This window comes from Triticum dicoccoides, chromosome 5B, assembly GCF_002162155.2.
Source record: "Triticum dicoccoides isolate Atlit2015 ecotype Zavitan chromosome 5B, WEW_v2.0, whole genome shotgun sequence".
Lineage (NCBI taxonomy): Eukaryota > Viridiplantae > Streptophyta > Magnoliopsida > Poales > Poaceae > Triticum > Triticum dicoccoides.
In genome coordinates, this window is record NC_041389.1 from 92,538,850 (window position 1) to 92,555,112 (window position 16,263).

The window sequence follows — 16,263 nt, forward strand, 5'->3', positions numbered from 1 at the left end:
TCGAGATTTACTCGAACAACTGTTGCATCACCAAGTGATCTACTTTGCATCTAGAGAAAACTTGAAGTAATGTTTTTTACATCTACATTACACGCTGGAGCACCGTTTTTGTCCATGATGATGTAAAAGGCGTATTTCTATAAGGGCAATGATAGGCGCCGGTGCGCCGACCCAAATTTGGGCCGGTCGCTGCCCTATCGTTCGATTTGCCCTGTTACGACCGTCATATCGGATCCTTCTCCTTCCTCCCTTCTGTCAAAGCGCGTGATTTGGAAGCAAAACAGAAATCCCTCGTGTTCGCCGGCCGCCGCGTTCGTCCTCCTTGCAACCCACGCTCGCCGGCGACCCCAAGCCACCCATGCCCGCCGTTTTGCCGCTCCTGCTCGCCAACCACCCGTGTCGACCACGCTCGTCCCCAGTGGGTGACTGCAGCTCACCCACCGGCCGGTTCCAGCTCGCTCCCATTGTGGTTGCAGCATCTCCACGCATCACCGCCTCCGCTCGTCGCCGTCGTCCGCTCAGACCATCGTGTTCCCTTGCAAAAAAGAAAATCTCAGCCAAAGCAAAAAATCTATTGATTTTGCCGGCAGTAGCAAAAACACATGCGGGTTGTAGCAAAAATTATCCATGTTTCCAGCAAAAACACATTGCCGCCGCCGGTCATAGCAAGAACTCTCACCTGGCCATGCAGCAAAAAATCTTGCCGGTTCCAGCAATTTTTTTTGCCAGTTCCAGCAAAAACGAACTCGACGTTGTCCGGTTCCCGCACCCGCCAAAAGTAGTTGCAGCTTTTCTGCCGTCTGGTTCCAGCAATAAAAATCTCTAGTTGCAGCATCAGAGCTCGTCGTCTTCACCGCCGGCCGTGCTGGTTGCAGCACGCGTGGAGCCGTGGACTCTGGTTCCAGCATCTCCAGAGCCCCCCCTCCCCTCCCCCCGGTCTCCCCCGCCAGTAGCTGCTGGTTGCAACAAACAATGGCCGCCGGTGAGGGGAGCTAGTGGTGGTTCGTGAGCAACATAGAGGAGAGAAAATCGTGGTTCTGGAGAGCAGAGGATGCCGCGGCTGGAGGTTGAAGAAAAGCCAAAAGGAAGGCGAGGGAAAGGATAAGAATAGGAGTGGGGGGCGGTTGTGTGAGGTCCACCATGTACACATATCTTATGCGGGGGTTTGTTTCGTGGACGTTGGAGCCAGCGTGGCTCGCGAGCCGGCCGAAAGTTCGGCCGGTCTGCCAGCTCGCAACGTTTACCTTTCTACTCCCTCCGTCCCAAAATTCTTGTCTTAAATTTGTCTAGATACAGATGTATCTAATACTAAAACGTGACTTGATACATCCGTATTTAGACAAAACCAAGACAAGAATTTTGGGACGGAAGAGGTATAATATATATACATCATCTATTATCTATCGGAGATGCTCTTAACAAAGGCAGCGAGCCGATAGGGCTAGATTATGGCCGACATGTTTGGCTTTCTATTTGGGCAGAGATTATTTGTATCCCTGAGTTAATGAAAGTGTTTTCATTGCTAAAAAGGAATTATCCCTAAAAATTCTCTCTCTGTAGAAAAAACTAGTCCTGAAAAATAATATCAATTCCTCACCAGGTAAAGTTTATGCGTAACAAGTACTACTTCCTATTAACGGACGTGTGATCTACACCGCAAAAAATATATTAAAAAAATCAGTGTGATCTCGGCGTTTTGGTGGCCAGCGAGAGTGCTGCGCCGGTTGAGTAATGGAATCATTATGTTCCAGTTCAAAAAGAAAGAAGTGTGATCTCGGCGTTGCCGTTGTGCCGTGCGATTCGATTCGCGCCCATCCAATCCAGGCAGGCCGGCCCAGGTTCCCTCCTCCTCGGCGACTCCGCCGCGCGCCGGCGCACAAGTCCAGTCCCCGCGGGCTCGGTTCCGCTGCAGCCATACTCGAGAGCATGGTTCCTGCAGCCATGGCGGTCTCCGCCCCGTTCTGCCACGGCGTCCTGCCCTTCCCGGCCGCAGCCAGGGGCTCCTCGGCGCGCTCCCGAGGGGGGAGGCTGGGCCTCGCCGAAGGCTGCTGCTCCGGCCCTATCGCCGCCGCGGCCCCAGTCACAGGTGCCGCCCGCGTCGGCAGGAGGTACTCTCGAGTCTCGACTCGCGAATCTTAATTGCTGTGGTTATTATAGTTTTATTCAGAGGCCGTGCCAACAATTTCAATCAGTCTCAGCTACGAAGAGATGCGTCAGTGACTAGTAGTAATTTGAAGTAACTAAAGCTTATGAATCATGATGAATTTACAGTCTAGGTAGCTCCAAATAATTTGTGTAATCATAGGCTTGCCGTCTGCATTACCACCTGGACCGAAGCTGTGAGCACTGCTGTAGCATGTCTGCCTTTTTATCGTGGCGAATGACATTCTCTGTATTCAACAGGTGTGAGCTCTTTGATCTCCATCGGCAGATAGTTCCTTATGTTGATTCGTGGGGTTGGCAGAAGTCCATTGTTGAGAGGAGGAAAGCGTTGGTAGGCATAGACACCGACACAGATGAAGATCACTCGGACACCTTAATCGCACTGCAACATCCACCGGTCTATACATTGGGCAACGGCAACGACGAGAAGTACCTCAATTTCAATATAGAAGATTCTCCTATTGAGATTCATCGTATTGATCGTGCTGGGCAGGTGACATATCATGGTCCTGGACAGGTATTTGTTACTTATATTTACAATTTCAATAAGAAAAAAGTTGTATCATGGGTTTGACAGTGTAGTTCACATTGTTTTACTTGTGCTCGGCATTGTTCCCAATTTAGTTTTCTGCTTCAAGGTAGTTAAATCTGAAATAAACCTAAGCTTCAAAGGGAAGTAAATAATGAACAAATAAGGTTTTCCATAACCTTTTTGGTTAGAATCAACTTGTGAACATTCTCAAATAAGAACAAACTTCCTGACTTTTGAAATATTGAATACAAAATCTCAGTTATTCATGCTTTTTGTAGCTTAACACTATATTTTCTTACAGTCAATTCTTTTGCTTGCTTAGCTTGTTCTGTACCCGATTATCAATTTGCGGTATCAGAAGAAGGATCTTGTCTGGTACCAAAGATCACTTGAAGGTGTGATCATTCGTGCCCTTCAGTCTGCATTCTCTATTAAGGCATCAAGAATAGAAGGCCTCACTGGTGTCTGGGTTGGTATGTTATTATCCTTTTGGATACTGCAAAGTGTTTTATCATGTTTATTACGTATCTTTCTTAACTTGTACACTCTGTTTCCTCTCCAGGTGAGCAGAAAGTTGCAGCTATTGGAATTATGTGTGCAAGATGGATAGTATATCATGGTCTAGCGCTAAATGTCACAACTGACCTAACCCCTTTTCAACACATTGTTCCCTGCGGCATAAAGGGCCGTGGTGTTGGTAGCATTAAGCAGATATTACAGAAGGCTTCCAATGGTACAGAACTTAATGATGCAGAGCTAATGGATATAGCTTATGAATCATTGATCAAAGAGTTTGCTGAGTTTTTCCAGCTCTCTCTGGAACCCAGCCCTGATTTGCGTCTTTAGCTAGATAAGACAATCGATCAACTGCAGAATGTTTTATTAGATCATCGAAAGTGACTTCGGCGAAGAAGCCAGAAACAAATACAGAGCAGATAGCAGAGGCAAGCTTTTATTCAAAACTGCAGTCTCATTCAGTCCAGTAGTTGCAAAACTAGTGATCCTTGCGCAAGAACTCAAGCTTTTCCTCCACCTGCAAGTACAGCCCCGGGAACCATTCTCAGTAAATCTGTCTTGCGATTCTGGACAGATGAAAAAGATTCAAGCAAAAGCACGTCACCTTCTTTGGTGTTCGAGGACGACCCTTCTGTGTCAACACCCGGCCACGCCTTGCAGGTGCAGTGCTTTCCTTTCTCGATGTCTTCGTAGACGGAAGCGACATGCTTGCCGCACCCCTTCCAGGTGATCTTGCCGCATTTGTCGCACTCCACCTTGTAGCACATCCTGTATTCTTCTTCTTCAGTTGATCCCTGAGCCCCTGTTGGAAGTGTAGTATGCTGTTCTGGACTGGACTAGCTAGTGTGCCTCCTTCGCTCTCCGTGGGTTCAGCATTTATAGGAATATAAACCAAGTGTGGATAAGCTCTATGTGGCCCGGCGCGGTTGGTGGAGGAAACGAAGTCCGGATAAGTTGTGCGATTCTGCAGCTTGTAAAACTGTTAGGTATTCCCAATGCTGCGGCGAATATGATTCACTTGTAAAACTTATTAGGTATTTCCAATGCTGCGGCGAATATGGTTCGGATGGGAACAACTCTGTGCTCTTGTGCTGATCTTGTTGCAATGATGATCAAACCAAAGTTTGTGCTCTTGTGGCAATCTTGTCGCGTTGGTCAAACCGAAGTTGCTGATTTCTATGGCGCTGTTCCTGTGAGTTGTTCTTGTGCCAGTACATGTGCAACTGTACAGGTACAACAATCTTCATCATGGAAAACTTCACCCCCAAAAATTGTTTAAGTTACATTTTCATCTACTTTGGGTGCACGTGGGATATAACTTGGCTACGCAAAGCGTGGCATGGAGCCGTTGGTCGATTGCGAGCTCCGGTCGCTGACCCAAACGTCCTGCACCGACACCGGCGACCGGGCTTTCTTCGCCGCTGTGGTGCCCGGTCCATCGAGCCCCACGTCGGCGACGAGGTCGGTCATGCCGGAGCCTGGTGCGGCGTCCCTGATCCGGCACAGCTCGGCGGCCACCTCGCTCATGGACGGCCGGACGTCCTTGTCGAACGCCAGGCACTGGAAGGCGAGCTCGCTGACGTGCCGGACCGACTCCATGACCCACTCCTCGCCGTGGCGGAGGAGCGCCGGGTCGACGATCTCTTCGACTCTCCCCTTGCCGATCCGGTCGAGCGCGAGGCATGCCAGGTTGACCTCGTTCGCCGGCCGGCCGAAGTCGACGACCTTCATGGCGGTGATGAGCTCGAGCAGCACCACGCCGAAGCTGTACACGTCGCTCTTGTCGGAGAGGTGGAAGCTCTGGTGGTACTCCGGGTCGACGTACCCCGGCGTGCCCTGCGGCGCGGTGGAGACGTGCGAGCGCGACGCGTCCTCGGCGCCGCGCGCGGCGCGGGAGAGGCCGAAGTCGGCGAGCTTGGCGCGGAGGTCGGCGCCGAGGAGGATGTTGCCGGACTTGACGTCGCGGTGGAAGATGGGCGGGCGCGCGGCGTGCAGGTACGCGATGGCGGCGGCCGTGCCCGCCGCGACGCCGAGCCGCGCGCGCCACGGCAGCGTGGCGTCGCCGCCGCCGTGGAGGTGGTGGGAGAGGGTGCCGTTGGGGACGAGCTCGTAGACGAGGATCTGCTCGCCGCGGTCGAGGCAGCAGCCGAGGAGGCGGACGAGGTTGGGGTGGCTGAGCGAGGAGATGAGCCTGATCTCGTTGAGGAGCAGCGCCACCACCCGGCCGCCGTCGTCGTCGTGGTCGTCGTGGCGGCACCGGAGGCGCTTGATGGCCACGAGCGCCGTCGAGTTCGCCGGGAGCCTGCCGACGTAGACCGTGCCGTAGGCGCCCGTGCCGAGGCGGTGCGTGTGGGAGAAGGAGTTGGTCGCGCGCGCCACCTCGTTGTACGAGTACACCGGCACGCCGCTCGACGTCGCCGCCTCCGACAGCAGCCGCATCGCCGCGAGCCGGCTGGAGCCCTGCCGCCCCTTGCCGACAGAGCGCCGGCGTCGTGCCCAGCAGAGCAGCAGGAGCACGCCGGCCGCCGCCGCCACGCCCACCACGACACCTGCTATTAACATACAGCGTCAGTGACAGCCCAAGTTACTGAATATTACTACTGTAGTTTTACACAACTATGACTGATTACATTATGCTACTAAGTGCAATGAAGGGTTGATTTTAGTCTAATCTTTCTTCCCCGAAAAGTACTCCCTTCTCAAGTTCTGAATGTGATTCTTGTCTTGGTCAAGCCAAGCAGTGGAATTCTTTGAACCAAATTCAACATTTCCTTTCCCATTTCCCCTTTCAGCTTTTGTATCTGTTTCTATCCTAGTTAGCCAGGTCAGTAGTCAAAACATGCAAGCAGGCGTTTCCACAGATGGAACCAACGGCCTTGACCGGAAGCATCTTGACCCATCAGTATTCTACATGGCGCCGTGTACGTAAATGCATGATGACCAGGTCAGGAAACATTTTTACCTGCAACGATGAAAGCCACCTTCTTCTTGGGAACCCGCTTAGCTGCACGGGGAAAACAAAAAACGTTGCATCAGTATGTAGCTATCATCATTTATATTCTGGGTCAGAAGAGTTCGGATCCAGCCATTTTTTGCCATAGGCGATTCCTGTTTGTCATAACTCATAATCATGTTGAAAATCTCATGTTCAAAGCTCGGCACAAAGTCCACAAATGTGAAACTAGAAACAATGGTGGCCCATGTACGCCATTATGTCTACTTTTGTGACGAAAAATTGCTATCGTTGGATTTTATTTTTATTTATAACTTTGTTGTTGTAACTACCGACAAAATACCCCACAGTAAAAATACACCTTATATGTCCCGACATTGCTAGTGCTAAAATTTCCATGATTCTTCAAATATCAATTTTTCCTGAATTAACTTCTAGTAGTGTTAATGTTGTATATAGACAAAAGTTATTACTCCATCTGTTCCAAAATACTTGAAGTTTTAGGTTTATTCTAAGTCAAAAAATCAAGTTTAACCAAATTTATGAAAAAATATACCAGCATCTACAACACTAAATTAGCTTTAACCTAATATATATTCTCATTTATTTGATGTCGTAGATATATTTTTGTTATAAAGTTATTTGACACCTCGAGAAATTTTATTTGGTTATGATCCAGAGAGAGAAAAGAAAGGTTTAACAAGACATGAGAAAATAGAGTAAAACCATACCTTCTGTTTGCATAATGTCAGCACAAAACTAAAGCTTCAAGTATTTTTGAAATGGAGGGAGTACGCAAGTATAAGAGAAGAGTGCTCATTCTTAGTTGTCTGAATAGTGAAAAATCTCACACACACTCGTTGAACACTACTATATCCAGAGGCCAAAAAAAAGAAAGAACACTATTAAGTCTAATAGTACATTTCCTAATTGGTGTATTTTAGTGAAAATGCTAGGCAACTTTTGGTTCATAGATTATGGGCATGTTTGGATTATGTATGTCTTTACCATGCATTGCCACACTATTTTGACATGCTTGTCTTACTTGTGTTGTTTAAATTCTTGGCCACACTTTGGCTTGCTTTAGGAAATCTTGTCATAATTTCGTATCTATGACTTGTGGAGCTTACTGCTCATTAAAAAAAAACTTATCTTAGTTGCGGCTAGAACCAAACACACATCTAACCTTGGTGCCCGCACATTATGTTGCCCGCACGAGCTGCCGCGATGTACCACGGGACAGAGGGACGGTCATTTATATAAACACACTGTTGGATGAAGCTGAAGGGACGATATGTTTTCGAAAAAAAAGGCAGTATGTGTGGGACGACATGATCCGTTGATGTAAAACTTGTTGGACATCCGGTTAAGCTCGTCGAATTTGAGCATTGTCGCAGTAGACTAAATTTGCATGCTATGTATGGATAATCTCTACTACTTTCTATCAGAATTTTGATGAATCTCTGCCGGTTTGTGTAAATTCCATCTGATTAGTTGAAAAATTGTTTGAAATATATGCGTTTAACATTGAATGGCGGCATCCGACATTAGTATCCGGGACTGATCACCCACAATGCCGGAGCAATTTTACTTTGATTTGAAGATGCCTAGACAACCCGCAAAGAAAGCGTTGTCTGAAATCCTTTAGGAAAGTGGAGTAGCCGTCTAGTTTGAGTTTTTTTTTTTTGGCCGTGTGAACTACTGAGATTGGATTATGTCGCGCATGATAGACCGCATGCACGACTTGTGAGTGCAGCTGACGTGGCGCACAGCGGCACCGGGACCCACCCGGTAACAGAACGCGAGATATATCGTGGGCTGATCCATGTGGCCTGTATATCATTTTGGAAGCATTCACATGTAAGAAGTCAAGACTCACCGTGGTAGCATCCATCGCCGGCCAAGAAGCCGTCGCCCTCCATCCCCGCCACGCACTCGCACCGGTGCCCCCTCTCCCCGGACGGCGTTATTACGTTGGAGCATGTCGCGTTCGCCGCGCAAGGCTCGCCGCCGCGGGTGCACGTCCCGTTGACCCACCAGCCCAGCTCCGCCACGCCGAACTCCAGCGACACCGTCCCCTCCTCCGTGTACATGAACACTGTGGACGTCAGCAGGTCGTCGCACTTTGGTTTCTCCACCTTCTCCCACCGCAGAAACAGGTCCGGCGCCGCGGTGTCGTTCGACGTAGCAGAGGAGACGCACGTCACGGCGGCGGCAGAGGTGTCGTTACCGCACTGCGCCGTGCGGAGGAGCCTGGACATGACGGCCGCCGGCACGCTGCATAAGGACGTGTTGCCTTGGCAGCCGCCGCCGAGGAACAGTCCGGTGCGGGACGAGACACCGTAGTTGCGGCCAGAGAGCGCCTTCTCGGCGTGGGAGACGCTGCGGCTGCACGACGGCGGGAGGGCTACCAGTACGGTGGAGTTGGTGGGGTTGAAGGCGATGACGCGGGACGACGTGGCGTTATCTCCTCCTTCGTGTGGAAGTAGCGAGACGGAGGCGTTGCCGTCGCAGGACAAGGCGATGGGGCAGCTCGAGGAGAAGCCGAAAGGGTAGGGGACGGTGGTGCTGCCGCACCGGCGTATGCACCTGCCGCCGCCGCCGGAAGGTTCCGCGGCGGAGATGGTTTCATGGGGAAGCAAGACAGCAAGGAGAAGGACGACGAGACGGCGCATCTCGTACGCACCTGGAGATTTGTACCAACTAGAGCCTGCCATTTCAGGGAGAGAGAGAGGGAGATGGAGAGAGATTTTGGTAGGTGCAGTTGCTTGCTTGAATGGGTTGTAGGTGAGCTCGACTATTCGGGACAAAATGGTCAAGGGGAACAGTCATGAATACTGTTAACATTTTCTTCATATCTTCTTCCAAAAAAATATTGAGTCGATTCTCCTTTGACTATTATATTATCACTAGCACGCCATGTAGTGGGTCCTGTATCAGTAGCACAAAGTTGATTTTCAACTATTCAGTGTGGCACGCAAATCCCCCGCAAAAAAAAAAAAAAAAAGTGTGGCACGCAAATGAGCTTGAATATACACATCTTTTGGCTCTGTCGTGGGCTCCATGCAAATATTTTCGAATTTTTTTGCGGGGAAAATATGTTTGTATTCCCATCCATTACCCAAAATATCATACTAGAGACTGGGAAAAAAATATCGAAGATCGTTTTCAGAAGCGACTTATTAGCGAGCCAGAAATTTATCATATGGTGGACGGTTAGTGTTGGTTAATTCGGTTTTGAGTAGGCTACATATTTTTATGACGTCCTTTCTAGAATTCCCTAAAAGACTAAGGCCTCCTTTGGATCACATTTTTCTTTTCAGAATCACTAATAATTTGGCCGTCGAACGTGTTAATTGCCGCCGGATTTTCAACACGACAAAGTTAGCTTCACGTCAACTCTTGGCATTGTTCGATGGGAAGGTGGAACCGAACTGACTTTTCCCCTTCCCCTCACCGACAACTGTCACTCCCCTCTCATCTCATCCAGTCTCTCATTTTGCCTTATCCTCCCATGGCGACCAAGCCAAGCTCCACTCGACGTTTTCTCGGTGTGAGGGTGCGACGACAATGTGTGGTGCACGGATCCCGGTCATTCCCCGGCGATTTTTCTTCAGATATTTGGTGTCTGGGGAGGCGGAATGGGGCTCGAGATGGTGTAGATGGCCGGCGAGATCTGGGACACCATCCTGGTGGTGGCGACGACGATGGTGTGGCATTGGCGGCCAAGGTGCAGGATGGCGGCGGCGGCTACGGTGTTCGCCGTCGATGATTGATAGGAGGAGGCGGAGGAGGTGCAAATGCGCGCTAGGCACAGAGGCGCTTCGTTCCGTCGACGCGTGGGGAGGACCACGCAGTCCCTCATTGGCCTCTCCTGCCGCCGGTCTCATGTCAATTCTAGTGTTTGTTGTTTCTGTTCTACCGCTCTATTTGTCAGTTGTGCCGTGTGTCTTCTTCATTTACAGTTTTTTTCCTAAAGTTACCATGATTTCAATGAATTAAACTTGCCATCTCACACTAACTTTTTGCCATGATTTTATTTTAGTGTTCCTGCAACTGCAATAAACAATCAATTCATCAACATATCATTTTCGATCTGCCATGCTTGTGTCCTTGAGGATACATTACAGATTTACCTAGTTGCCATGTTTTGCAAATAACCAAGTTTTTGCATTCTTAGATAAATTTACCATGTCAACTAAGTTTGTCATGTGGCGAACAAACGTGTTTTTTAAGATAAACCAACGTGTGGTTGGATGGTTAGGATGACAGTGATATCCCCGACCCACCAGAGTTCAAGTCCTGGACTTGACATTAGTGCTCGCATTTTTCTGGATTCAGGCCTTCCGGTGATGTGCGTTCACTGGGAGGAGACGTTCCCGTCGACTACGAAGGCGTCTATGACGACTTCGTCAATATCAAGATGACGTGCCGGCTCAGTCTCAGAGGTGCTCATAAGGTACACTGTGCATGTGTGTGTTCATATGTGTGAGTGTATGTGGGTATGTATGAGTGTCTGCGTCTGTATTCTGTTAAAAAATTGTCATGTGTTTTAAGAGAAACTATATCCCTACAATCCTAAATTTGTCATGTAATCATTACAATTTTCCAACAAACTTAGTAATATGATCTCTAATTCATGGCTAATCTAATCCATGGAAAAATGTGATAAAAGACATAATCTTGTTAGGAGATCATTATAATCGTGTTTTTCAACCTATGGCAAACTTATAATTTTTTTTGAGTTTTCACATGGAAAATTCATAACATTTTTTGTCTTTCAAACGTGGCAAATTTAGGTCTTGTTGCAACACTTACATGACAAGACTTCCAATTATTTCCTCATTAAATCATGGTAAATTTAGTTTCATAGGTTATGGCAATTTGGCTTTCTAAACAGTGGCAAATTTAGTTTATGGGACATGGCAATTTTTAAAACTTTTTCATAGTTACCATCTGTAGTAGACAAATAATTGCCCTCATGATTTTATCAGGGGAACTTTACGTTTTGACCATGGGAAATTTATTTTTGTTACCATGGCAAAAAAATGTTGGACCTTGCAAAGTGTACCATGGGTCTTTACTTGGTGGACCATGGGTGAATAATTTGCCGTGGTCAATTTTTTTTTTTGAACACGGCAAATTTGTTAGCATGGCAAAATTGTGTGGTTTGGTCCCATGGCAATTTTCCCCAAAAGCGTGTCTCATTCATCATAGCAAAATTTGAAATATTTTTTTAGGAAATAGTCACATGATAAATGTATGAAAATTTGATCATCGTAACATTTTACCTTTGTAAGGACATGGCTAATTTTACTTTGTAGCTTGACAATTTTTTTACTTTTTGTTGGCATGGCAAAATGTACCTTTTCATTGCCATGACAAATTTATCTTTATTGACATGGCAGATTTACCTATAACGCGATGGAAAATTCTTTAATTTTGTTCCCATCTCAAATTTTACTTTTATTTTTTGCTATGGCAAATTTAGATTTATTGCCATCGCAAAATTTCCTAACTACAATATCAAATAAAATTTTGGGATTTTTCCTAACTATCATATCAATAAAAAATTGCTAGTCTTCAGTGGTCGACATGATGCTTAATTGTGTGCACTAGCATCAATCTGGTCACGGGTGTAATGATTACAAAGTGCTGAGATGATTGACAGACCATGTACTGAAAGGCATTTAGCGATGATCGAAAGAGCCAAACTAGAGCCCCATCGACCAAGCAGTATTAATTGTTTTGCTTGCTTCTTGGTCACCAAATACTCCATTCGACGTATCCCTGTCAGCGATGGAAATCATCCACCAACCGGACAATCCGTGTTGCGTAAAGGATCATCTCGCTATATAGTTCAGCTTGGTTCACATATGCATGTAGGTTCACTCTCGAAGTCTCTATCCAACATGTACAAGACCGGCAACATGTAGTAGTAATCTAGGCTACATATATTTGGCTTCATCGACTTTGTGCGTAAACTGAACTATCTGACGCTGATGACGCGGGGAAACACTCAGTTAAATGACACATATGCATCACGTACGACCCGGCAATGCTACACGTACAAACGATTTACAGGCTTTTACAGGATGGTTAACCTTGATTGGTCAATAGGTAAGCGGGGCAACCCATCCCCCTGAAAATCAGAAGGGGAGGTTTATGATTGGTTGTTAGATGAAAGGAGCGTGTAAAAGCATGTAAGTCTTTGTATATCTAGCATTTTTGCGTACGACCCCCTTGGTTTTTAGAAGTTTACGAGGATTTCACGTAAGCCGTTCCGTTGCGGTACAAATTGAAAAGAAAATCCAGTCCCCGATGAAGATAAATACCTAGAGTCATGTCGCAATAATACTAGACTTATCATGGAAAATTTCTAGACTGAATTCACTAGCCGTGACCTCTCCTAGCAGAAACAGTTTCAGCATCCAGCTTGGTGTCACAAAGCACCAAGAAAAATTGAGACGCTTTGGTGTCACAAAGTATCAGTTTTTTCTTTTTTTGAATTTGCTTGCTATATTTTCTGAATATACTGTTTACGCACTTGGGTGCAGATGCAGGGATCTACTAGTACTACTATTTGCTCGAAATGGTCAAAGACACAACGACGCAGGGCCGCTCCTAACATTAGTAGTTTCATCATCCAGCTTGGCTTTCAGGGGTGTCGCTACTCACTACACAAGACACTTTGTTTACGAAGTGACCATGACCGAATCATCGCTTTCCTCGTCAGGGCAAGCAAGAGGCTCTGGTGCTGGAACCAAGATGTTGCCGGAAGGATCTGCCGCCTTCTTCACCACTTCATACTTGAGCCCCTTGTTGTGGTCGGTGGCATCAATGGAGATTGTTGAGCCTTCGCCGGCTTCTCCCTTGACAAGCATCTCACAGATGGTGTTCATCACATTCTTCTGTATCCACCTTTTAATAGGCCTTGCGCCGTACATCTGTGACAACACAAAGCATGAACAGTTAGTTACCAAAGATTGTGTATGATTTCAGAAAAGAAGCTGCTCTACTTACCGGCTCGTATGACTCTGACAAGATAACGTCCAATGCAGCATCACTCGCGTGTAGAGAGATGCCCTTCTTGGCTACTCTGGCAACAGCGCCCTTCATCTGGATTTTCACAATCTCCTTCAGTTTGTCGCGTGAAAGCGGCTCAAATATCACAATCTCACTCAGCCTGTTGAGAAGCTCGGGCTTGAAGCGTTTCCGAACCTGCAAAAACATACGACAATCAACACCAAGGCTACTGCAGCATTTACAGGGGCAGCAAAGGGTTCACAAACCTCTTTCATGACAAGATTGTGTGTTTCTTGCATTGTGTTCTTTCCAACCATTCCTGCTGCAAGGTGCTTTGACCCAAGATTTGAGGTCATAATGATGATGGTGTTTTTGAAATCTACTGTTCGGCCTTTGCCATCGGTCAACAAACCATCATCAAGGAGTTGAAGAAAAACATTGTACACCTCGCGATGCGCCTTCTCCACCTCATCAAACAGGATGACACTGTACGGGTGACTCTTGACTTTTTCTGTCAGTTGTCCTCCATCGTCATAACCATAATAGCTGTAAGAATACACAAGAGCATCATTAAAACCAGCCAAACTAAACACTAGGTATGATGTGGTAATGTACAAACCTTGGAGGTGCTCCAATGAGGCGCAACACAGATCCCTTCGTACCATATTCGGACATGTCAAAGCGAACCAACATATTTTCATTGTCAAATAGCTGCTCGGCAAGAGCTTTTGCAAGCTCTGTCTTTCCAACACCAGTCGAGCCCAAAAAGAGGAAAGAACCTATTGGTTGGCCCGGTTGATCAAGGCCGACTCTGGAACGTAGGACCGTCTGTGCAACCAAATTGACCGCCTCGTCCTGGCCAACAACTCGCTCATGCAATTTTTCTGCTAAGTGTAGTAGTTTCTCCTTCTCCTCTCGATCAATAGCAGCGACAGGAATTCCAGTCCACAGGCTCACAACCTTTAAGACATTATAAAATAAGAATGGAACATGACATGCGTACAACACACTGAAATAATGGAAATTATTCAGGCTAGGAATGCCTACCTGTGCGACCTGACTCGGACCAACAATTCCTTTCTTCACTGCTTTTATGGATCTACTTTGTGCAGTCACTTCTTTTTTGTTGTAACTCTGCATCCTGGTGCCAGTTGCTTCACTTTCTCTGTCAACCAGCATCCTTGTGGCAGCGCATGCCTCATCGATCAGATCAATTGCCTTGTCAGGAAACTGGCGATCTACAATACAAACATCAATAGAATCCATCAATTTTCTCCGGCATATATACATATTTGGATGCAACTCAATGCAAACATTGCAGGCTGACGAAACAAAGTAAAATTCTGCGCGTACCAGTGATATAGCGGCCAGCAAGCTCTGCGGCAGCAACCAGAGCAGCATCCTGAATTTCCAAGACATGGTGGTCTTGGTACCGCTGTTTAAGCCCCTGCAGAATGGTGACGGTCGCCTGCACGCTCGGTTCCTTAACATGAACCTTTTGGAACCGCCGCTCGAGTGCGGCATCCGTCTGAATGTACCTGTGATACTCTTTGAGAGTGGTGGCGCCCACGCAGCGGATGCGGCCACGGGCCAGCGCCGGCTTCAGCAGGTTGGCGGCGTCCGTGCCACCGACAACGTCGCCAGCACCAAGAAGCATGTGCATCTCGTCGATGAACAGGATCACCTTGCCATCCCCAGCCTCCGCACTCTTTATCACGTCGTTGATTCGCTCCTCAAACATGCCACGGAGACTAGTCCCGGCCAGCATGGCTCCGAGGTCGACCTCCACCACACGTGCTCCGGCGAGGTTGGCAGGGACTTTCCCACTGGCAATGCGCTGGGTGAGGCCCTCGATGATGGCCGTCTTGCCAACCCCTGCCTCCCCGACGAGCGCGGCGCAGTTCTTGGTCCGGCGGCAGAGAATGCATATGACCCGGTCGATCTCCTTGTCACGCCCGATCACTGGATCGCCCTCGCCCCCCGATGATCCCCCCATCTTCCGGCCGAAGCTGCATAGGCAGGCACGGTATCGGTAGTACCTCCACGCTGCCCAACACAAGCCAGCAGTTGCTCCAAGCCAGAGCACAGGTTCTATTTCTCGCCAAACCCTTGTCAAATGTCGCGAGGCCTCGACCCCCAACTTAGACCCTCCCATGATGCCAAGCGATAGCATGTTGAAAATTGTGCCGCACAGGGCAAAACGTTGGATTAGTTCGTCTATATATATATAAGATATAGAGAAACCAAGTACCGCAGATGTTGTGTTCTACTAGGATTAGACTTTGAATTCTATACACGGTCGGATTCCCAAACCGTAGCCGTCTCGATTTGGAACTTAGGGGCGGAGAAAAAATGTTACCTTTCTTCGCGCGGTTGCTCCAGTGCTCGCTTCCGCCTGGAACCCTCGTCGCCTCGACCTGGTCAGGTACGCACCGGCGCCGCTCGCCGCCGCCTTGGATGCCTCGTCGCCTCGACCCGGTCAGGTGCGCGCCGGCGCCGCCCGAGTCCGAGTGTGCCGCTCGCCGCCGCCTTGGATGCCTCGTCTCCTCGACCCGGTCAGGTGCGCGCCGGCGCCGCCCGAGTCCGAGTGTGCCGCTCGCTGCCGCCTTGGATGCCTCGTCGCCTCGACCCGGTCAGGTGCGCGCCGGCGCCGCCCGAGTCCGAGTGTGCCGCTCGCCGCCGCCTTGGGTGCCTCGTCGCCTCGACCTGGTCAGGTCCGCGCCGTCGCAGCTCGAGTCCCAGCCCGGCGCTATCTCCTCTCCGACACCCTGGACCCTCGACCTGTTCAATTCTCCGCCGGCACCGCTCGCGTCTCAGGCCGCCACAGCCCTCTCACCTCGGACTTGCAGGCTCGGCCGCTAGAGTCTTCAACCCGGTCTGGTCACGCCCGGTTAGGACTCAAAGTGTCAAGCTTGTCTTCTCTTATTTAAAAGAAGACAAAAGATAATCTCTTAGCACAATATGTCTCACCACATTTTTAGGAATTACTAGTTATTGAAGATAAGGCTAAGATATGATCCATTGTAGACAATTTTTTTTGTCATCTCTAAATTACATGCAAGACTTAAGATAA

General features: G+C 48.4%; 3 protein-coding genes across 3 annotated transcripts; 1 reads left to right on the forward strand and 2 right to left on the reverse strand.

Moving 5' to 3' along the window:
* The first annotated feature begins 1,764 nt into the window (after window positions 1-1,764).
* Window positions 1,765-4,352, forward strand: LOC119307552 (octanoyltransferase LIP2p2, chloroplastic-like). The gene is made up of 4 exons (XM_037583626.1): window positions 1,765-2,108; window positions 2,404-2,680; window positions 3,018-3,168; window positions 3,258-4,352. The coding sequence occupies exons 1-4, from the start codon at window positions 1,927-1,929 to the stop codon at window positions 3,539-3,541; spliced, it is 894 nt and encodes a 297-aa protein (XP_037439523.1). The 5' UTR covers window positions 1,765-1,926; the 3' UTR covers window positions 3,542-4,352.
* Window positions 4,353-4,464: 112 nt separating this feature from the next.
* On the reverse strand, window positions 4,465-8,954 carry LOC119307551 (wall-associated receptor kinase-like 14). Its single transcript, XM_037583625.1, has 3 exons — window positions 8,044-8,954; window positions 6,174-6,215; window positions 4,465-5,760 (listed from the first exon to the last, which is right to left on the reverse strand). The coding sequence occupies exons 1-3, from the start codon at window positions 8,879-8,881 to the stop codon at window positions 4,535-4,537; spliced, it is 2,106 nt and encodes a 701-aa protein (XP_037439522.1). The 5' UTR covers window positions 8,882-8,954; the 3' UTR covers window positions 4,465-4,534.
* Window positions 8,955-12,642: 3,688 nt separating this feature from the next.
* LOC119307553 (chaperone protein ClpB1-like) lies at window positions 12,643-16,057 on the reverse strand. The gene is made up of 6 exons (XM_037583627.1): window positions 14,544-16,057; window positions 14,238-14,428; window positions 13,810-14,150; window positions 13,457-13,736; window positions 13,188-13,385; window positions 12,643-13,111 (listed from the first exon to the last, which is right to left on the reverse strand). The coding sequence occupies exons 1-6, from the start codon at window positions 15,361-15,363 to the stop codon at window positions 12,860-12,862; spliced, it is 2,082 nt and encodes a 693-aa protein (XP_037439524.1). The 5' UTR covers window positions 15,364-16,057; the 3' UTR covers window positions 12,643-12,859.
* Window positions 16,058-16,263: the final 206 nt, after the last annotated feature.

Coding starts and splice junctions, on each gene's coding strand:
- LOC119307552 (XM_037583626.1), top strand. CDS start 1,927: ATGGTTCCTGCAGCCATGGCGGTCTCCGCCCCGTTCTGCCACGGCGTC. Junction 2,109..2,403: donor GCCGCCCGCGTCGGCAGGAG/GTACTCTCGAGT, acceptor TGTATTCAACAG/GTGTGAGCTCTTTGATCTCC. Junction 2,681..3,017: donor CATATCATGGTCCTGGACAG/GTATTTGTTACT, acceptor TTGCTTGCTTAG/CTTGTTCTGTACCCGATTAT.
- LOC119307551 (XM_037583625.1), bottom strand. CDS start 8,881: ATGGCAGGCTCTAGTTGGTACAAATCTCCAGGTGCGTACGAGATGCGC. Junction 6,216..8,043: donor CGGCGATGGATGCTACCACG/GTGAGTCTTGAC, acceptor TTCCCCGTGCAG/CTAAGCGGGTTCCCAAGAAG. Junction 5,761..6,173: donor GGTGGCTTTCATCGTTGCAG/GTAAAAATGTTT, acceptor TGTTAATAGCAG/GTGTCGTGGTGGGCGTGGCG.
- LOC119307553 (XM_037583627.1), bottom strand. CDS start 15,363: ATGCTATCGCTTGGCATCATGGGAGGGTCTAAGTTGGGGGTCGAGGCC. Junction 14,429..14,543: donor TGCTGGCCGCTATATCACTG/GTACGCGCAGAA, acceptor TTTGTATTGTAG/ATCGCCAGTTTCCTGACAAG. Junction 13,112..13,187: donor TGTCAGAGTCATACGAGCCG/GTAAGTAGAGCA, acceptor GTGTTGTCACAG/ATGTACGGCGCAAGGCCTAT.